The sequence below is a fragment of the Oreochromis aureus genome, linkage group 12 (genome assembly GCF_013358895.1).
Source record: "Oreochromis aureus strain Israel breed Guangdong linkage group 12, ZZ_aureus, whole genome shotgun sequence".
NCBI lineage: Eukaryota > Metazoa > Chordata > Actinopteri > Cichliformes > Cichlidae > Oreochromis > Oreochromis aureus.
Genome location: NC_052953.1, coordinates 4,149,177 through 4,171,990, shown reverse-complemented (window position 1 = coordinate 4,171,990; position 22,814 = coordinate 4,149,177). Strand labels below are relative to the sequence as shown.

The 22,814-nt window shown below is 41.9% G+C and overlaps 1 protein-coding gene across 3 annotated transcripts in view; it reads right to left on the bottom strand.

Moving 5' to 3' along the window:
* The window catches only part of wdfy3 (WD repeat and FYVE domain containing 3), a 111,640-nt gene that overhangs the window by 61,266 nt on the left and 27,560 nt on the right, over positions 1-22,814 (bottom strand). For all 3 annotated transcript variants that reach the window (XM_039620530.1, XM_039620532.1, XM_039620531.1), the window contains exons 5-13: positions 17,761-17,991; positions 17,132-17,324; positions 16,312-16,498; positions 15,696-15,862; positions 12,724-13,203; positions 12,494-12,604; positions 10,290-10,483; positions 4,521-4,792; positions 4,090-4,287 (exon numbers count right to left, since the gene is read on the bottom strand). In XM_039620530.1, coding sequence (XP_039476464.1) covers positions 4,090-4,287; positions 4,521-4,792; positions 10,290-10,483; positions 12,494-12,604; positions 12,724-13,203; positions 15,696-15,862; positions 16,312-16,498; positions 17,132-17,324; positions 17,761-17,991 — 2,033 coding nt within the window. The remainder of the gene's footprint in view (positions 1-4,089; positions 4,288-4,520; positions 4,793-10,289; positions 10,484-12,493; positions 12,605-12,723; positions 13,204-15,695; positions 15,863-16,311; positions 16,499-17,131; positions 17,325-17,760; positions 17,992-22,814) is intronic.

Genomic DNA, 22,814 nt, shown 5'->3' with positions numbered 1-22,814 from the left:
AGTTGCTGATCATTTATTTCATTATTTGTTCTGATTTCTTTTTGTTTAATCTGTGAAGCTCTCAACTATACATTAGAAAATCATTAAAAACAGAGTTTGCCTGATTCAGTGATAAATGCAGTGTAATGGAAGCAACATGCTTTAGTAAACACCAGCTGTGTTTGTGGTGGTTAGAGCTCACACAAGCTACAGAGGAGGAAACCAAGACTAAGCCGGTCAGGTTTTCAGGGATTACAAACCTTTATGAGTGCAGGTCATGCCTTAAAGACCTCTTAATATAATATTATCCCAACAGAGCACTTCATTCTCCCTCTGCACAATTATTTGTGGTTCCTAAAAGTGGAACGTGAGGCAGAGCTTTCAGTTATCACCCCGTCCTCCGTAACCAGCCACCCAGACAGGCACCCTCTCTACTTTAAGATTAGGCTTAGGAATCACCCACTTTTCATTTTAAATCAATTTTAATTTTATTCCATTTAATTTATATGATCGCAACAACAGTTCGCTTAAGACACCTGATAATGTAAGTTAAAGACCGTAGAGTAATACAGAAACGACCCCCTGTGAGCGGCACTTGGCGACAGTGGGAAGGAAAAACTCTTGTTTTACAGGAAGAAACCTACAGCACAAGCAGGCTCAGGGAGGGGCGGCCATCCACCGGCTGGAGACTAGGCCTTTATGTAGCACAGTACTCCTCGTCCTTTTCTCACTATTCTTTCCTTTCTCTCTTCTCTTTCCCTTCAGCGGATGGTATAAGGGATTATTGGAGCTTTTAACTAATAAGGTAAGGTCTTAAACTTGGAGAATAAAGCACCTCGATGTTACCGTTGAGCTGAATTGGTGCTATATTTAAACAAATGAACAGAAAAACTGAATCGGTGTAACCATTATGAATCTGATTTATTCTCACAATGCCTGATTCCTGTGGCCCAGGCACCCCCTGTGTTTCCTGTCAGGTGTTTTGTGTAAATGGAGACTTGTGTAAAATCTTGCTTTATTTTCACACTGCTGTTTCAGATTTAGCTGGCTCAGCGTGCACACAGTCTAAAAACATGAAATATTCTAGCGTGCAACTGAAAAAGTTCCTTTTTCAGACTAAAGAACATAAAAAAAAAAGAACAGCTTTTTCATGTCACTGTCATAAACATGATGATCACAGCGCTGATTGTTGCAATTTGCACATCACGATCACCGTCATGTTCTTCAAGGCAAAGCTCGTTGTTTAAGCTGAGCAGCAAAATTACACCAGACAAGCTTTTATTTTTATGGAACAATGAAAAAAATTAAGTATTGAGCAACTTTCTTCATATTATTCAGGCTGCCAAATAAACCTGAGTAGACTCAGGCTTACAATCATAAACACACTTGTTGAAACTGAAGTAAAAACACAGGAAGCAACTGCGACGCTATTAAATCCACAAAGAAGATCTTATAATGAAGTGCATAAGCAAGGACGAGTGCCCTATCATCTCTAATTGTCAAATTAGTCCTCCTCATGAATATGCAGTGTTGGAGCCGATCCAGACAGGCGGAGGGGGAGAAGTCTGCAGGGAAGAGACCCTCGGCCTCACCTTGACAGCCATTACGTTTCGCGACAGCAGAGCACATTTAAAATGTCCCGACCAGTTTTCCCTTTGTAAATGAAATTCAAATAGGAGCAGAGATTGGGTTTTTAGAGAGAGGGGGGCAATTTCAGCAGATAGAAAAGGAGACAGAAGAGCACGGGAGCAAGGAGGAATGTGATGAGAAGAAAAACGCACAGTAATTTAGACTGAATCTGTCTGACAGTGTGGAGAAACGTCTCAGCGGGGGCCGCAACAAAATATGAATTCATTTAAAGCAGTTTGTGTATGCAGCTGAGAGCTTGAACTACTGTTTTAGTCATTCTACTACTTTAAATTACATCCAGTATTAATTTTTTTTAAAAAAGGTCAAGGCCAACGCCCTGTTTCAAAGAAATGTAGCCAGTAACATTTAATCAGGATCTTCTTTTGTCCGTGCTCCATTTTCAGGCATTCGAATCAGCATTTACATGTGAACGAAGAGTCAAAACACACAGAGAAAACTGCATTTACCAAAGAATACATTTTTCTTGGACGACATCACTTACTGCTAAACAGATGACTGTGACTCACTGACTTGTCATTTTCTGTAGATACTGAAATATCTGCTACATTCTTTTGGCAGCGAAAATCGTAAAGTTTGAATCTGATATAACAGCTTGAGTATGATGTTGTGGATTATCTCTAAGCCTCTGGACACCACAGGTATTATAGTTGTGTCTTTACCGCAGTTTTAAAACTGCTCATGACTAGTGCTTCATTTTAAAGGCAATATAATATGCTGTTTTTCTTCTCGTCTACCAGAGTAGCCTCTAATGAGTCACGGTTAAAATTATCCTTATTTACTGAGCTCAACAAATTTATTAGACCAGCTGTCATAAACAGCAGAAAACAAGTATTTTAGGAATCTGTCAAAAACTTGAAAGAGAAATTATGTGTAAATAACTATAATTTGGTATCTTAATAACAAAAAACTAATTTCGCTTTTCTTGTGATTTTTTTTTGTAAAAAATATAAAAATTAATGAACAACAACAATAATGATTTTAGCATAAATTAAAGAGGTTCCACATAATGATAGATAGACTATTACAGAATTATAGGGAGTCATCCTGGTAATTACAGTAGTGTTTAGTGCATCTGTGGCATAAACCGCACACTTTGTGGTGGTTTAATAAATCGTATACTGGCCGTTGGTCTATGCACTTTAGCTCCTTGCTCTCGCCCCTCTTCTAATTGGCTGCCCCTCACAAAGGGGAACAGTAGGTGAGTGAGTACATCTGCTCTCTACGGCATCATAAAGATCAAAGAGTAAAAAAAACTGTCTGACACTGTGTGTTCAGAGCACCCTGAAGCCTGAGTGTTTGTCTCACATGGATTACCAGCACTTTGGCCACGATTACTATGAGCAGAAAAAGCATTAGGTCCTCTTTAATGTTCATATGTGTCTGTTTTAAAAATGAGGAAACAAGTTTAATTCCTGTAAAACAGCTAAAAGTAGCTCTATGTGACAGTTAAAGGATCAGTGGTTATTTTGGCACACAGCAGGTCTCTTTTAGTATCTACTGAAGGTAAGCATGACAGAGAAGGAGGGATGAGGGTGAGGAAAGTGACAGAGCGCTGTAGCTACCTCTTCCTGGCGAGTGCTGGCGTGCCCCACGGGGAGGGCAGTGAGGTCTCATGAGTCAGGCAGGGAGGCACCTGCTCCGCACGACTGCATCGCGCCACGCGCACACACATTCAGACACAGGCATGCACACACACACGGCCGTGCAGATGGGCCAGACCGAGGATGAACAGCCAGACAGCGCCAGAGGTTAAAGGAAGAGAAACAGAAAGAGAGAAAAGAAGGGGAAGAGGTTGTTAGTGGAAAAGTGACAGAAAACAGGATCAGAGCTCCGGCTGGGGCACATGCACAACGCCACCTACACACGATCTTGGCATGTAGCGTGAGGAGATTACTTTAATAATCGCATTATTAAATATGGATATAAAAAATCACAAAGTTTAAAGTTTGTTTTAGACCTTCGTGGTGCACACATGCAGAAGGCAGATGGACTGAAATTAACCAAAAACATAATAAATGTGCTGGTAAAGAAAATTAACATATCTTCAACTCAATTTGAGCTCAAATTAAGCAATTACAATCTGTCACAAAGAGCAAACAACGAAGTGATTGTCTTGAGAGTTTTTCTCTTGTTTGCAGAGGAATCGTGGGCGCACTGAAGTTTGGAATATTTGACAGCTGAAATTTGACAGCACTACCAGGCTGTGCAGCTTCTATGCTATCCTGCACGTGTCTGAGTGAGCAGCCACACTTTCAGCCATAGGTGTTTCACAATGGTGCTATATGCACACTGCTGACAGGCTCACACAAACCCCCTGGATATTATATCTGCTGGTTACTGTGTGAACTGAGGATGGTCAAATTATAGCATATAGATTTTGCATTTAGAGCTATATTTAATATTAATCTTGAATAAATGTTCCTAGCAAAGCTGTACTGTTCGGGTCTTTGCTTTGCTGACCTGTCAAAAGAATCTGTGGCCATCTTGTACAGATAGATGAAGAGCTTGCTGCAGTGCTTGAGCGTAGGGCAGACGCTGTCTCCTGCACAGCCTCCAGGGACGGCCTCGTCCTCCAGGAGCCTCTGGAAAGGCTGAGCGTTGGAGGGGAACACACTTGTGGGCCCCAGCTTCTTAGTGTCTGAGAAACAGCCCAGCAGCCTGGAGGACGGCAAGCAGTCGTTAGCAGAAGGCAGAACTGGGTCTTGAAGAGGACAACCATACTCATACAAACAATCAGAACACTTCCAAAAGTCTTAATTTCATTCAACTTCAACTATCTGGATGTTTTTCTGACAAACTGTGGTCTACTAGACTGCTTGGTGTGTTGTGTGCACAAAACAAAATGTCTTCTTTCCTGTAACAAGTCCACACAGATAACAGGTGGACCTTACCTGACCGCGTCGGCCAGCTTCTCATACTGGATCTCCGTACGGAAGAAGTGGGAGTTGGCCGGCTCGTAGCGCATGGCGGCGGTGAGCGTGCAGAAGACTGTGTGCAGGAGCTCGAAAACCTGGTTCTGGTTCACGCGCTCCCAGCCGTGTCGCAGCGGCTGACACAGCGAGCGCTCCATGGCCACCAGAAGCGAGGTGACGTAGACGAAGCCGCCCACCTTGCGGAACACCGTCCGAGTGCGGTGACTCTCTCGCAGCACAGATAACAAAGCCTGAAGAGAAGAAAGATTATTTCATTGGAGTTATTTCAGGCTGACACGTCTACAAACGCTACTGTTTTTGCTTTAGCTAACGTTGCCTGATGCATAATGTCTTCTGACGATGTCACACACGTCATGTTTCTCCTTTTCTGACAGATCTGAACTACCACTTATTTACTTTATAACTCAGTTATTTTCTCCTGTCTTGATTTTTCATATCATTTCTTTTTTGTCAGCCCATTCAATCACATCTCTATTCATCAACTCATTTTTCCTCTCATTGTTCTTTTTCAGGGACATATTTATGAGCCCCTCTGGGTTCCTTCGCCCCGCTGCACTGACTCGGTTTTTATGGTTTGCATTTGCAAGCAACCTAAACTGAAACATCAAACTGTAACCTAGATATGCGTCTGGGGAGGTGAAAAAAAAACTGCCTGAGAACACAGAGCGACTATGACAGGCAAAGTTTTTAATTGGCAAACGGGGAGAAAAATGTCTGTGACCGACAGCAGGTGAAGCTTCTGAATGACACCGGTGAAGTGCGGTGTCAATAAAAAGTAAACAGCACCACCGGGGGCTTTTTAATATCATCACCTCTGAAGTAAAAATGATGGAGGCATGGGATGTTCAACTAAATGATGCATGCTTCTCTGCATACTGCAATAAGTACATGTGCAGTATTTCAGTCAAGAGTATAACAAACTAAAGAAGTACCAGTACTACAGTTACTCAGGCTAACTTGACAGTCGTGGATATCTGAAAACAATCAGTACCCTTAGAAATTTATAAAAATAACTCTTTAAACACCAGAATATTAACCCCAAAGGTCAGTGTGGAGCGCAGAAGACGGACTGCATTAACCAAATTCAATATTAAAACTATTCCATTGTTGATGAAAATGATTTATTTATGAAAAAAATTTTTTTTCCTGATTTTGCTGTACTGGAATCATCAATTTATTCCTGAGTTGCACAAATAACTCTCATTCTCTGACACTCTCAGTACCCTGAACTCATTTATTAAATAAACTTTTTTATATTTATTTATTTTAAAATTTAATGTTTTAATGTTATGGTATTCCCATAACACCTAGGATTGATTATATAATCAATCCCAATAATAATCACAGACCGTCTCAGACCATCGTCTCAGAGGGGGATATTAAGTGGGGGAGAAGAGCATGAAGGTAGAGAAAAGGGAGGAAAATATAGGAGAAGACAGAGAGTGGAATGCAGGGATGAGGAAAGATAAAAGGGAGTGAAGGAAGACTGGGGGGGGAGTAAAGAAGATGAGGGAGGGAGGAAGATAGGAAGGCAGAAAGAGAAAGACAGGGAGGAAGCTGGGAGGAATAGGTGGTGGGGAGAGAGAAGTAAAGGGAGGAAGATAGGAGAGAAGATTCAGACAGATGATGAAAGGGATGGAGGGAAGAAGATAGGGAGGGAGTGATTGGGAGGACTGAGGAAGGAGGAGGGAGGGAGCAAAGCAGGGAATAAGGGAGTGAGATACTAAGGAGGGCGATAGGAATGAAGAAAGGAAGGGAAAGAGAGGAGGCAAGGAGGGAGGAAAATAGTCAGGAAGGGAACATGATGGGAAGTCAAATCAGCAGGAAGCGAGGGAAGGACATCGAGTGGAATGGGGGATGGTGGTAGAGAGGGAGAAGTGAACAGAGGACAAAAAAGAAAGAAATGGGGGAAAAACAGGAGGAGGGTCGAGTCCTTCAGTTTCAGGGTTTGATTTAGTTGTGAATATTCTCTAGTTGTACAGGATGCTTTGCTTCTGTCCAGTTGGTACGACAGGTTTATTTGGCACCATGAGCACAGGGGGATCAGGAAATGCTGACCAAACGCTGAAACAAACCCTAAAACTCAAAGGGATAGATCAACTCCTCGGTCTTGTCTTCTGGAGATTGTGCCCTGTGGAAGGCACAAAGAGTTGTCTCGGACCACCTAGGACAGGGGTCTCAAACTCGCGGCCCGGTGGCCACTTGCAGCCCACGCCACCCCTACTTGCGGCCGTATATTGACGTGAAGAAATATAATGCAATTTGGCCCTTGAAGTTACATCCTTCCTAACAAAAAAAGTGTTTGTTGTTGAGTGCAATGTTCAATTAAGTTATTTAAAAAGCAACAAATAATTTAATATGAAGGCAACATGAGCAGAGAGCATAAACATGTCGAGGGATTGGCTGTGTTAGCTCACTGAGAGAGTTAAAAACTAATGTGTACACTTAAGTCTGCATTTTTATTTTGTTAAATACAAATATAGCAGAAGTGCTGCCACGTTTCTGGCCAGAAAGAGAGCAACAGTTTGTTTATTTGGTAGTTCAATGAACGGCTTCAGTTAGTTAAGAGTGAGAAAAATAATTGCGTTCACATTTGCAGATTTGTCTTGTTAAACAATATTTGAAGTTTAAAAAAACCAAAACAAAACGCTACATTTTCAGAAATATTTGTGGGTGTTTTCGTGTTTGTTTTGTACTACTTGAACACTAAGTGGCCCTCCAATGAGATGACAGTGCCAGCAGTAGCTGACAGCTCATTTAAGTTTGACACCCATGGCCAAGATCTTTGCCTCTGTTCAGCTGGTGGAAAAGGTTCCTCTGTTTCCAGTAGGACAGGATCATCAGGTCGTGCAGAGAGGTTGTATTAAACAGATGCACTTTCTTGTTCTGTCACTTCAGAATCATTACAGTGACCCACAGTGCAGTTTGAGTAATGAGTAATGCAGTACTGACTTTTTGTTTTTGCAGTGTAACTATTGAAGTGGCTGGTGAGAGTATGTGTATGTGTATATGTATTTACTTTTGAAGCTGTGGTCAAAATGAGTTCACTGAACAAACGGTTATCCATGACGGACCACCCTCACCACCCTCTGTACCATTCACTCATCAGGCAGCAGAGCATCATACTATAATGACTGTAGCACATGTATAAGTTATATATATGTAGCATATATACACAGCACTGTGCAAAAGTCTCAAGCAGTCGCTCATTTCTCTCTATTCTGTTAGGAAATAGGTGAAAAATAGTGCAGTCAATTACTGAAACATGTGCCAGCATACACTGATATACAGCCAGAAACAGAGTTTGTATGATTTTAACAAGCTTGAGTGTCAATATTTATTATGACCACCTTAATTCTTCAATACAGCCTGAATTCTCTTAGGCGAGCCTTCTTGAAATTTCTTTAAGTCGTCTTCAGGAATAATTCTCCAGGCTAGTTTAAGAACACCAAAACATTTTTGGATGCTGGCAACTTCAACAATATTGAGGTCTGACACGGTTCCATTGTGTACTTTTCTGTCCAGGTATGCTTTCCTTGCATTGGAAAAGCATACTTTAATAGCTCTTTAAAAACCACCTTGGTGGTGCAAAAATACAATTTTATGCCTTTCAGACTCTGATCTTTGGCATTTTGCATCGATTCAGCTAAAGAAATGGGAACAAATCATGCGTGTTTGTGAGAGACTGCTAGTAAAGTGCCTAAAGATACAATTTAAACTAATTTGTACCCCTCAGCTGTAAAAGGCTCAAGAGAGAATTCACTTTGGACTTTGACACTCATACCAATGGTGCTCCTAAAAATCGACCCCTAACCTCTGACCTTGAGGTCCAGGTCACCGACATTTGTCTGAGATTTTTATTACATACACCCATGGTATCAATTGGATTTTTTTTTACATCACCTCGGTCTTGAGTTATCACGATCACAAATTTGAGTGTCATGCCGCCACCCGCCCAGCGAGGTGATGACAGTACCCAGTTAGCCTTCTACAGCTGAGGGGTAAAACGCAGAAGATTTGGAAGGTTCCCGTTTGACAGTTTACCTGCTAATTTACCATGTTAAATGTTCAAGATCATGACAGCATAATTAGAAAAAGTACAGCTTGTTTGGAAGGGTTGCTTGGATGGAGCCTCTTCTCTCGAAAACAAACATGGAAACACAGCGGCACAGCTTAGGTTTGTTTGTGAACCAACCACAAGACTTCTGGAACTACGTGGATGTTTGGGCATAATGCACAGCGCCACGTCTGACAGCATATTAACACAAACACGTCATACTGCGGTGCAGTACGTCAGCACGATGGTGGAGGGGCGATGACTTATGTTTGCTTTGCAGCCACAGGACCTGGGCACCTTGAAGTCACCAGTACCAAAGTATCCTACAGTCAAACATTAGACCAGCTGTCTGACAGCTTAAGCTCCATTAAAACTGGGCCATGCAACAGAAGACAGATCCCAAACTCTGCAGCAGAATGGCTGAAAAAGAAAAGAGTCAATGCAGTCTTTTTTTTGAAACACTGGTGGGATGTTAAGAGAGCTGTGCAAAAACTTTGTCTGCACATGTGAAATGAACTGAAGCAATGCTGTAAAGGGGAAAGGCTTCTACAAGCCACCGAGTCATGGGATGTTCTTAGCTTTTCACCTAAATGCATTAAGAAAAACTAAGAACATCCCATATTTTGTTGCTAAGGAACACGCCACCAGTGAAATCTCACAGAGAATTGCATCCCAGTACTGAGAAATCACTGCACTGGATTTTCACATTTCACATCACCCATTTCTTAAGATTACAGCTAGAAAAGTAATGAGTATAGCTGGGACCTATAAACATGTCTAACTGGAGGGACAGTGAATAAAGGAGAAGTAAAAACTGTTACACGTTGCACCACTGATCCAGCTGTTTCCTGCTACTTTAGAAGACTTACAGACTCAGCACAATGCTTTTAAAACCAATCACAGGATGTTAAAGACATCCTCTTCCTGGGAAATTGCCACCAGGGTTCATCTATACGCACATAAAACTTGGGTTTTGGGGTGTTAAGTTTACCAGCCATGTGGAGGCTTTGGGGACAGGCTGTTCTCTCTTGAGATATATAAGTGGACACTTTCACAAGGCTGGATTTTACTCTGGTATCTTTTAGAGGGTCTGCAGTGTGTTAGTGTAAGTGATACTTAAACTCTGAAGAAGAGGGAGGAAAAATTATTAAAGTCAAACCAGATTTGATGTGAGTTCTTTGGAATCCTTTTTAGGGCGATAATTAAAATCCCTGATTAGCAGAATTGGAGTAAAATGCTGACGGGTTAATCCAAGCAAAGCCTCGGCATGAGAATAACCTCGTTTGAAGGAGTGGAATCTGAAAATGCAATTACGCTTCAGCAGATGAGCCTCGCTCACATCCTGTCTGTGTGTGAGTGAATGTGAGTGTAGTGTATGCTTTTATGTGCACCTAGCTCTCAGTGCACCTTGTTTGAAGCAATTACTGTATGCAGGGCTTCAAATGAATATTGATTTTTAAAATTACAGACTTTCCTTTCCTCAGCCATCTCACTCAAATTCACAGATGGGTTTTTTTAGTGTCTACTGAAACAAATTCAGCAGAAGTAAATGTAAAAAGACACATAAACTGCACAAATTAAAGGAACATAAGTGGTGAATCCCAGCAGAAAGCGCCTCGACAATATTGATTAAAACAAAAAGAAGACGAATAAGTGGCGTGAGTCGTTACCCTCAGTATGTCTGTCTTCAGCTGCAGCTCACTGGGCGGTGCAGAGTGCATGAGGCCCAGCAACGTTCCCATGTCGTCGTCACCGCTGGGCGACAGGACAAGCTGCTGAATGATGAGCAAGGCGTGTTCGCGACACTGGCGGTACTTCACGATGTTGTGAACGCAACGCGCGCCACCGAACTCTCTGAACAGAGCTGCAAGAAAAGAAGAAAACACAAAACATAATGAAATCAGGTCAATAAATGAATAAACCACTTTGAAATCTACCCATCAGCAACAGAGCGCTAAAAACCTATGGTATCGTTGCAACATAATTAAAGACTACATCCAAGTTTCACTACAGTCGGCTCTAAAGTTGAGTCGCAATTAACGTACACGCTGAGGACGCGCTGAACTGTTGTGCTGTTTTTCGCCGCTGTTAGCTTCTGTTAGTCGCTGTTAGCCATTGTCAGCTACTGTCAGCCAGAGTTCAACCATCTGTGACGTGGATGTTACTCTGCTGGACTTGGAAGCTTAGTGAATAAAGTCTTATATGATGTGAAAATGTAGCTCAACTGTTAACCAGAGGTAAGTGTGATTTTTAGCTGGCGTGATGTTAGCTCATAACTTGTTGTTTAGCCACCTCTTATCAGCTGTCTGGAGACGTGAGGGTGGCAAGTCTAATCTGCTGACAGATTTGAGACTACGCTCGTGGCGCTTTCATCAGAGTTTTGCTCATTTGGTGAAGAGGACTCCTTCTCTGATGATAAAACATGGGTATGATGCTTTATATCTTTAGTCTGAAGGTGCAGACACAAATTTAAATGTCTCTACTCTTCTCTGAAGGTGATGTACTACGTGTATGGCCAAACTTTAACCACATGTAAAACACAATTAGTGAAACAGGAGATTTCCTTCCGGCCACAGTATTCAAATATGGTGTGGGTAACATGGTGGCTTCCACAATCCACAAACCAGCTCCAATGTATTATTAATGAATTAATTCTGAGTTTATGAGAATGCATCAATTCATTGTAAGATGCAATTACACACTATTCTATATACAGTATCAATTTCTTTCTATTAAATTACCTTTAAAAAAAAAAACTACAGAGTGCACCTTTAAATACTTTCACCAGAAATCACCAGAATACTCGTCTTTTCCAATTTCCCATTTAAATACCTTTGATTTGTAAAATGAAAATTATGAAGTTATGCACAAATAACCTTAGAGCCTTACTTGTAGTGAATGCTTCTTTTAAACATTTATAAGGAACATTTTGGCATGTTCAAAGTTCTTCTTAAAAGCCCATTTGATAAATGCATTACTGAAAAATACTTTTTTGTAACATTCTTGATATTTATTTAAGTTTATCTGCAAATATAAAAACCTTGACCAGTCCCATTACTGTCATTTCTTTCTAATCTTGTTCAAGTCTCTCCAGGCCAGCTGAGGAGGATCAAGCGTAAAATGTAAATGTAATCAATGTGTCAGAGTGAAGCGCTCCAAATATTACACACATCATCGTCGTCCTCACCGAACCACCCGGTCGTCATCATCAAGGTCAAACGGCGCTGTGAGCTGTCAGTGTTCTCGCTGCTGCTTATGCTTGCGATTCACTGCATTTCTACAGCTGACCGACGTGCGCAAACACACACGGATGACGAGCGTGTAAAATAAAGGCAATAACATCATTTATTCATCCCCAGAGGAAAACTCTCTTTCCTTTCCACTTCAACAAGGAGGTCAGAGTTCAAGGCACATCATCCTGGAGATGCAGAATTAATGTCTTGCTCAAGGACGCGTGAGTAAGGATGGGGAATGGAGTGTATTAGTTCATTTTAAAGGTACAGTCTGCATTTTAGTGGTTTGGTGGTTTATCAGGAGACATTATTTGGACTGAAAAGCTTTTGATTTAGTGAAAAGCAGCATCAGAGCTGAGACTCACCCAACAGGCACAAAGTTGCATCATTTTTCTGTAAAGCTTTTTTTATTATTGTTGTTTCTATTGATTGATAGCACTGACGCTGTAAACATGGCTACATGATAAAAATCAGGTACTTAAGAAATTAATTACTGAGGGACAGTAAATCTAGTTGTGCCTCCAAAGTCCATATTCATCTATAATTATTCCCTTCACATAATTCAAAAAAAATTCTGTGTGGATTTCATTTAATTGGAAGTCTTTATGCTTTTTAAGAAACTGTTCTGTGCATGAGTTTACCTGCGTTAGTGTTGGTGGTGTTGGAGCCGTGCAGGAGCACAGTCAGCGTCTCCATCACCAGCCAGGCCAACTGCTTCTGCTCCTCAGCCACAGTGTTGTTTTTGCAGTCAGCTAAACATGGAAGGGAACACAGAGAGAAAGGACAGAGGTTTAGACGGGATTACAACTATGATCCAGCAAAATAGTTTCTAAAAATTTCGAAGTAAAAGAAAACCAAAGAAGCAGTTCACCTTGGTCATTATTGTGTGGTTGCTGTTGTGAGGCCGGTTCTTTGAGCAATGCCGCGTACTTGTGCAGTAGGTTGACCAGCACCTCCAGCAGTCCGACCTCCCGCAGCACGTCGCTGAACACCGGGTCGTGCCTGGCCAGCTTCAGCAGTGTCCGCACGGCGGTGATGCTGCAGGCGTGCGAAGTGCTCGATTTGAGCAGCACGCTAACGCTGAAGAGTTCCTTACACGGCACATAGTTGAGGCTGAAGACTACAAATTCCAGCAGCTCAAAGTACTTTGTCTGAGCCTCGGGGAGCTTGGCCACACGCTCTGCAAACTGAGAGAGCGTGTGCTGCGACTCTAGGATGAAATAGTTGGCCGGTTCGGCTGCGTAGATGTTTCCGATGGCGTCCAGGAGCATGCACGCCAGGTGGCTTGTTTTGGCCCGTAGGAAGGCGTTCTGGAGCACCGCAAAGGCCTGAATATTACGCACTGTATGGCCTGAAATTTTAAATACAAAAAAAAATTATATATACATCAGTGTCCACTGAGAAAAACATCAGCTGAAGCAGAAGAAATGCAGTAAACAAAAACTAATAAAATGTAACAATTCTGGAATGGATCAACAATTAGACACAACGGTCTCATTCATAGAAAATTTGCTCTGTTTTGTATTTTGTGTAAATATCCAAGATTGTTACATAACAGAGTCCCAGACGGGTTTACTACAAAGGATTTCAACAAAGCCAGCCTTTCTCTGCTGGCTAGACCACCGCATGACCTTAATATAAAATACTTATTTCACTCAATGAGTCGCAATTAAATGAATAATTTGTGTTTTTTCTGGATTTTGTGGTTAATATTCTGTCTTCTTCCATTAAAATGAGACAGAGTATTCATTTCTTTGTAAGTGAGCAAACTTTCAAATTCAGCAGGGGATTTTCATATAGTCAACAGGAGACTTTCTGCTGAATCACTCCACTGAACTTTTTACAGCAACTGCAAAAACTTCTTCTTTCTCTGACCTCCGTTATTCTAAACTGCCGTCTGTCACTGCACAGTTAACAGGGCAGAGACCCGATACTTCAGATTACTTCCCTGTTGAGTTGATACTGGAGTTTTTTTACGAAATAATCTTCATTCAGTGAGTCAACAAAAATATTTTAGGCTTATTTTAGGCTAGCTCCCAAAAATCCTAAGCGATGACTTTCACACTCACAGGACGACACTAAAGAAAAGGAGCACTGAAAGTGTGTGTCAGCACATAGCCTCAAACACACACAGCAGTTAAGTGGATGTGGCGGGTTAATTAGGCGTGTAAGCGCACCCTCATACCATGATGGCTCCTGGTAATGACTCTGTGCTCAGCTGGAACTGTCACTAGGTGGGTAAACACAAGTGTAACTGCATGCGCTTGTGACTCAGTTGACTTCAATTTTGTTAGTGGCAGGGTGTATGCGGTTAGAAACCTAACACGCTGACAGTGAGTGTGTTACCATGTGTGAATGGGTGGAGGTGAAAGGCTGAGTTACAAACACCACAGCTCCAAAGAAACTGTGTTTGATTCTGGAGCATTGAAAGCTGAAAAGCTAAACAGTGAACCCACACAAAGTCAGAATGACATATAAATAGAGGGAAATGTTATATTAGTCATTTGCATTTGCTTAAAAGACAAATAAATGAATAAGTAGAGAATGGACTAAATACAATTTTAAGTTAAAGTAGTTACATCAAGGGCTAAAAAATGAGGCTACACCTCCCAACACAGGGAGGTGTAGCCCATCAGTGTCTGTTACTGAGCTGCACCTCCCAACCCCGTCTGTTGTTGGTGTCTTTGGAGCACGTTTAGTGGATTATCTGACTAAAATTATGGTTTTATGGTTTGTACCACACAGTATGGCTGTGTGGTACAAACCAAGCAAGGAGATTAATTAATCTTTCCTAGCATTAATTAGCAGAATCTGTGTTTGTAACCTAGTGTGGCAGAGGTGTGGTGCCTGGCTCAGCTGCAGGGGAGGAGTGGGGCAGTGAGCTCAAGGGGGCAGTGCCAAGAGGCTGGAGGGACAGGTGGCGGTGATTTACTTAATGAGGTTTTTCCCTTTATATATAGTGAAGCCAGAGACCTGGGGAGTGTGTGTGCTGACGACTGACGGAAAAAGTTGGTGAACTGTGTGCCGAAACGTACAGCTACATGTGTGTGTGGCGCTTCAATAAACAGCTCACACGCATACAACATACCGGTGTGTCGGGTCAGTCTTTACACCCAGCATTGGTCAAAACACAAATGTCAGGGTTTTAAAATGAATCCAACAGCTTCAGAGTTTTAGCCTGAATTATTTGAGTTCTTTATTTTGGGCGTTATTGTATTGATGTATATCTAAGCAGGTTAACTACTGAACCTGTGTTTGGCAAGCATGTACATGTGGGTCAGAAAAAGTACAACAGTGTTCATCAGATGGATGAAAAAATAGTTTAAATCTTTCCACAATCAGGACGAGCCTGTTCTGTTTGCATGAAAGAGGCTTCAGTCATTTATATCCAGCAGCGCGAAAGGTGACAGAGGAATTATGGCGTCTGTCAACAGGTTGATCTTATTGGGATGAAACACCCATCAGTCATTTCAGTGATGGGGATGGAGGTATAAATGTAGACTTTTTCACAAGTAATTCCTTTTTTTGTTTTAGAGCTTCTGGGAAAAATCAGGCTGGTACTACTGTGTAGACTTAAGAAGCTGGAAATCACTGGTTTGTTAACAGTGTCCCTGTTTCAAGACTTTATTTAAATGTGTCCTTGATTTCTTCCTTAGAGGACACCAATGGAAGATCATTGTGAATCATCTCTAGCTGAGTGTAAAGACTTTGAATAAAACTTTGTATCATGGAGGCTCTAATCCAAGGGCATCATTTGCACATCCATATGTTTTACTCTGAAGTCTTGCTCATTATAAAACTTATGACAGATTTAATGATTAGCCAAAGTTGCATCTAACACACCTTTCCCAGAAGGTTGCGGGAGAACAAATCCAGGCAACAGGAAGGGGGCGCCGGTTGTCAAGCCAGCAGGCTTCAACTCCGTCACGCCATAGGTGGACAGACAGGTGACCAGGTTGACCAGGTCCTTCAAAGCATCTTTTGATTCATCCTCCTTGGCCTGTTCCAGTCTGGATGCACAAGAAGAAGTTGCATCAATCTTCACACAACAAAGTAAATAAGGTCTCAGTCATGCACATCCAGGGACTGGTGAATTCTTGGTGGCCACTGTCACCAGAGAAAAAGGTGTAAATCCCTGAATGGTTGCCAAGTGGTTGCTGTGGGTTGCTAGGTGAAATAGGGCGCAAAAGCCTTGTGAATGCTGTGTTTGGTAGCAGACTGCCACAGTCATGAGTGTAGGACGATAAGTTGTTGGTGTCTTCCATGCAAACTATGGACAACTGTAGTAATCTACTAGCAAACAAACAAGTCACGGGACGATTTTGGTCCAGCACCCTCTGTGCAACTGATTTCAAATAGCAACCTCCAGCTGGCACTTTTCCACTCACTGGGGAATTCTTTTTTCATGCCTAGTAACCAGTGGTCACCAATCGCTCTAGGTGACAAAAGCTTTAAAAACCTGAGCATGAGGTCGCAGAGGAAGGCGTAACCCTGGCACATTCGGAAATCGTCCAGCAGGGTCTGCGACACGTCGCTGGAGTCTTTGAGGAAGCAGGAGAGGCCAGCAAACATCTCAACGATCTCCAGAGGGGAGAGATCGTCTGACTGCTGCATGTTTTGAACACATGTGGCCAAGCATTCCTTCTCTGTAAACCGAAGAGGGGGTGTTAGAGACAAAGAAATGCAATCTGTAAGGAATTTTTGTGACAGAATGTATGGGAATTATTAAGGACATGCAGGGCTTTCCCTTGATCTTAGATTTATAGGAAGTGAAACAAAAATGCTTCAGGTGGACAAAGAAGCAGAGCAGCTTCAGACAGATCTGTGCTGTTTTGTTATGCTATAAAGACAAAAGCTTCAGGGTTTTTCTTTTTTAACTTAAAATAAAATGATCCATCTGCACATTTCACATACGCAATAATAACAGGGACAACCAAGCTTAAATAATAAATCACATTAAAAATAATTGGTTTTACTTAGTGTCACATAAATCACTGCACAAATCTCACAACAAATTGTAATTAGGCAACCCTCTGGAGCTTTACAGGCTGTGAACTGTAAATTATCTGAGTGTTTTAAAAATGGTAGAAAACAAGCTTCCCTGTTTTGTTCAGCAGTATTCTCACAATGTGTTTTTTGTTACTAAGCTGTAGAATTTTGTGTGTGGACTGGTTCACATTTTCTAATATCTCAGAGCAAAAATGCACATCCAGATGTGGTTTGGAAGACGGGTACTTCCAGAAACAGATGTCCTTTGCAGACGGCGCGTTTGTACGTACCGTGGATGTATTTGACCACGTTGACGCTGAGGCCGTGTCGGGAGATGGTGGTGAGCACCTCCCCAGCACTCCTCCTCCAGGGCAGGTTGTGAGGAGGACACCAGGAGGTGATGGCGCTAAACAGTAATTGCAGGTCATCCTTTTGGGCCAGCTCCTCCGCTGGAGACACGAATGTGCAGAGCTTCACCAGGATCTGCGCAAGTGGAAAGGAAATTATATTTTTTTTTAGTTCTGGGTAAAAACAACAAAATAAGCTGCTGAAAAAACAACACAAGCCCGAGTCTTTTGTCACTGAGCTACAACTGTGTTTGTGACGCAGGCTGTTTGATGAAAAGATTCAGGATTAAAGTCTTTATGGGAGGCAGAACCTCGAGTCTTTTTATTAGTGAACAAATAGATTTAAAATATCAAAATAAGCCAATAACCATGTTGTAATCCTCTGATATGCTACAGACTCTCCTCACAGACATTTTCCACTCCAGAATTCAAACTCAAACATTTTTTGACGATGTTTCAATGTTTCAGTTATTCTTTGTGTGAAGGTTTAAACATAAAGCCAGCTGATAGCTACACAAACTAATAAATGCTCTTAGTCTGTAGTGTAACAGCTGATACTGTTGTCTTTTTACCTGGACAAAGACTTTCTGGAGGAGCGCCCTACGGTCAGCCAGGGGCACCTCGGGTTGGGTGTGCCCTTGCCCTGGGGTCTTCTCTTGGCTGGGTGGTGGTGGTGGTGGTTGTGGTGGTTGTGACGTGGGGCCTACGGGTGCCTCGGCCATGTGGGGCAGGTCAAAGAACAAGTAGAGGCATTTGACCAGCGTGGAGGGCACAGACATGGTCGTCATGCAGTCCACAGTTTTCTGTTGAGGGGCAGAGAAAAGGGGATAACATTTTATTTCCCAGCACAGTTCAGGAATACGGGGCTATACTCAGGCTATACTTGTAATGTTCCAGTATTTATTTGTCATTTTATTAAAGTTGAGCTGAATTAACACATTCGTTCGTATTTGAAGTAAACCATTAAGACAAAAATCACAAAATAACACAAACTGAAGGGCCAATCACAAAGAACTTGTACAGAGGCGCAGTAAGGGATAGCATTAGCTAGACTAATGCTAATCTTACAATATCCAACACTACTGGATGAGAGCATGAACAGGAGTGGTGGTTCTATTTAACGACCCGTTCTTGACTTTTCTATGCATTTCTAGTTCTGCTCCTTTCTTCTACTCAGCCACATTCTGGATGCTTAATTCTTATTTTGCAAATTCAGAAAATATAAATCTTCTAATGTACGAGTATAAAAAATTGTTAAAATCATCAGAGGCATAATCATATTCACCAAAATATTATCACTGTTATACATTTTTTTGAGAAATAAAAATGTCCTATCAAAATAGCGCTACTCTATCATTGATACAGAACCTACAACGAGACAAGCCAAGGCATGTCTGACAGTAAGAGCCACACGTCAGCCTCTGATAAAGATTTTTTTACCTAAAAACGGAGCAACTTCAACAACATTCAACAAAGAACTTTGCAAATTATGCAAATAACCTGTTTGTGCTAAAGATGAGAAACAACGCACTTTCACCGAAAACCACCACGATCACAAACCAGGCTACGAAAGGGGAGATACTAGCAGGCGGTGATGTGCGACCCAAATGTAAACTGAGCGTCGCTAGCTGCACTCTATATGACAGAGACAGCAAACATTCATTGGAAATAACTGCTGTGGGTGGAAAAGCAGGGCTTTAAGTAGAGTTACGAGGTTAAGTTGCTTCAGTTATTGCTAACCTAAAGTGTGAAGCAGTTATTTTAAACTTTCACTTAAAACTTCCAGGGAAAACAACCTAGCCTACTCGTGCTTACACTTCTGCTGTGTCACTACTGCTGCACAATATTGGCACTTTATTTCTGCAGATTCAAACTTCAAATGAGGAAGTGTGTCATCGATGACAGTAACCTATCGGAACAGAATGATGGAAAATGGCTTTTGTTCACTTACACATATACCTGCTGCTATATTAAATAGCTTAAAGAGTTTTCATTCACTCTTTCAACCATTACATACAAGAACCCTGAGGTTATTTATTTATTCGTTGTTTGTATTTGTAATTGTGTTTGTTTTTCCCCCCGTTTTTTCACCCGATTATGTTTCTGCTTAAATCTCTTGAACATTAAAAGAAATAAATGCTATTTTTCTAAAATCATTTTGGAAATGCTCTGATCTCCTGTTCCTTAAATGTGAGCAATCAGCTTCCACTTCAAATAAAGCTGAAAGCGTGAACTTCAAACACACCTTGACTGTGTCTGCAGAGGCAAAACAACAAAAATTAAGTAATTGTCTAATAATGCATGGATCCAACCGTATGTTGCATATTCCCTTTTCAGTCTAAAAGGAACATGATTTATTTTTTCCACATTCATATAGAATTACTTTATATCAACCTAAAATAAAGAGCTACACAGCACCAGCAGGACAAATAAAGATAAAAACGCTGCTTTAAGGGTGACTTTGGTAAATGGGTGTTTTGTTGTGCTGTGATTCAGTGTTGAGTTTCTGAGAGAAAAAGGGCAGGCGCAGCTATAAGGGCCTGAGGTGTGTGTTCACTAAGTGTTTTCCACAGTTATACTGTATGTGTGTGTGTGTGTGTGTGTGTGTGTGTGTGTGTGTGTGTGTGTGTGTGTGTGTGTGTGCGCCATGTTGACAAAGATACAGGGCTGGAGAAAGAGATGGGGTTTGTGTTCACTGAGGCGAATGATTCAGATAATCAAACGCTGCCTCCCACACACACACACGCACACGCACACACACACAACATCGCTCTTACACACGAGCTCTCACAAAAGACCACATATGTCCATGCGCACGCACAGACACACACGCTGCAGCTGGATGAAATGACCATCCCATTTACTCCAACGCTGTCTACACGACAGAGAGGAGGTGGATGCACAGCGATGAATAACAAAGCACAGCAGGTGCACACGCACTTTCAGCCCCTCAGATGGAAAAAAAGAAAAAAGGAGTAAGATATAGACAGCTGAAGTAGGCAGAGGTGTGTATAGATGATGGTGAGTCACAACAATGGAAGACCAGACCAGCACCTGTGGTACAACAAGCCACACCGAGGAGAGAGTGTGTGTGTGTGTGTGTGTGTGTGTGTGTGTGTGTGTGTGTGTGTGTGTGTGTGAGTGTTTAGAGGCTGTCACAGAATACTGGTCCCACTGCAGTCAGGTCAAGGTTACCGTGAACAAATCAGAGACAAAACCAGAGAGACGAAGGTATTTAACAGTGTGTGAGTGTGAGAAAAACAGAGAGAGACAGGAAGGGAGAAGGAGACAGACACAAGGAGAAGAAAAATACCAATAAATTGCTCTCCTGTCTGTTTTAAAAAGAAAGAGAGAAACAAGCACAGTGGGAGTGCATGAAGGGCACCCTTAAAAAAACAAAACAAGAGGGGGGTCCAGACTGAGTTACCGACAAAAATGTTGCCGGTTTATGCTTTGAGGAAGAAAGAGCAGGAGGTGGGGGAGAAAGGGAGTGAGAGGGGAGAGCATTAAAGGGAGGGAGGTGACGTCAGGTTTATGGGAGGCCAGTTGCCTGGAGAAATCCATTAAACCTACTCTCACTCTCACACACACACGAACGACACGGGTTATTTTTTCCTGTCAGTCTGTGTTCACTGATATCAAACAGTCACAAGAAGCAGCCCTTATTAATTTAAAGGAGACCGCTGACTGTGCAGAGTGCATGTCCAGTGGTACTGACCAATAAACCTAAACAGCACAGGAGAAAATTCTCATTTAAATGATCGTTTAATTTACATCTACAATGTGTTTACACGTGTGACCAATCAGATCAGCCTCTGGACACAGACGCACAGCATCAGAATCAGAGGCTGAGCTTCCTGTACCCACACCATGGCTTTTGTTAGTTCTCCTCTCTAAAGAAAAACCAAGTCCGAACCAAATCATGATTCTGGAGGTATTTTACACCCCAAAGGGTCAAGCTACCGTGCCTGAGCCCAACGAACAAGAAAAACTCAGCTCAACGTTCTCTCCAGCATTTTGGTGTCTTGAGCTGCAGCTCATCTCAGTCTGAAACACACAGCACAGAGCAACACCAGCGACTGAACCCAGGCTCTTATTTTACTAAGGTCCTTACCGAGAGAGGGCAATCCAAATCAAAATAAAACCCTTTATCAAAGTGCACGGCTAATCAGAAACTCTTTGCTTTACAAACAAAGATTTTATGCTTATGTTGTTGTGAACTGGTTCTATTTAAATAAAAGCTGTACAGAGACTAATGAAGCATGCGTCACCTATGGAGTAAATCAGTGACAGTAAATGGAAATGTCAGAAAAGCTGGGCTACAGGGAGATGGAAATACCCAACCTTTGAAACACAGCGGCTGAATACTACCAGCCGTCGTGCTTCCTTCCTCTCTTTCGTGTTGAGCAAGAGTTGAGAGTTACACACTCACAGATGCTGTGCTGTTGTGCACGAATATCAAACCTCTGTCATTCAGTAACTAGGAAATAATGGGAATCTCCATCACATGTGTAGTACTCTCTACTTTTGCTCAACACAACTATTTTACAAGTGCTCTACAAGTTAAGTATACACCAAGTGGAATTCTTAAGAAAGCAGAAACAAAACTGGCTACAGAAAACCAAAAAAAATTGCCCTAAAAATGTCAACCGATGATAAACTTTTTCCGATATATTCATCCATTCATCCAAACCTACAGTCCAAGTGCATTTCTGGAGCACAAAAGAAAGATCTGTGCCCACCAGGAATTCACAAATAACAAAAAATAAAGGAACTCTGCGTCAACATGTTATGTCCTACTCATCATTTAGTTACATAAATAACTGAGAACAGGAGTCGGTCCAAGTGCTCACATGTTACATCAGAAGAACACTGCCTGTCTCACAGCCTGGCCAAGTGCCATTTTGCTATGTCTGGCTTGGCAAGACTGCTGTTGCTACATTCAAGTAAATATTCAGTAAGTCGGCATATTAAGGTGCTGCCTGAATAACTAGAAAACAGTGTATGCTTGAGAGCGGCTAAAAACTGGGCACAGTGAAGAGGGAGTGGATCACGTGTCTCTAGATGGGAAGAAGTGTTCCACCCAAAAGCAACAACAACAGCGAATTTCTGATGTGCAGCAGAGCAGGAAAAGCAGACAGCCGACCAGCTGACAGCAACACTCCCCACAAGACCTCCAGAGGAATGCAGGCCAAAAAGTTCAAAAGAAGTCTGCTGGCCACAATACAAGACTACAGACAAAGACAAAAACAAGTGCTCAACGTCCACCCTTTATAAGAACAGAGCAAGGCACTCATTACTGTGACTAGATGCTACAAAGAAAAATAACATGAACATGAAGTTATCAAAATCTGAAAAGAATTTTCTTCATGTGTCATCCAGCAGCATCAGAAGACTGCAGATAGGAACATTGTGTTTGGGGAGAATAAATGAGATTCGGTCAGGTGAGAATTGTTAATTATACTGAAGTCTCCTGGTTCTTACGGTACCTTCAGCACAGCCTGAACTCTCTTAGGTAAACGTTCTTTTCATTTCTTTAAATAGTTTTCAGAAACAGTTCTTCAGGCATCAGATCGAAGCTTTTCTTTGAATGTTCATTTCCTTTTAATCCATTCTTTGTCACCAT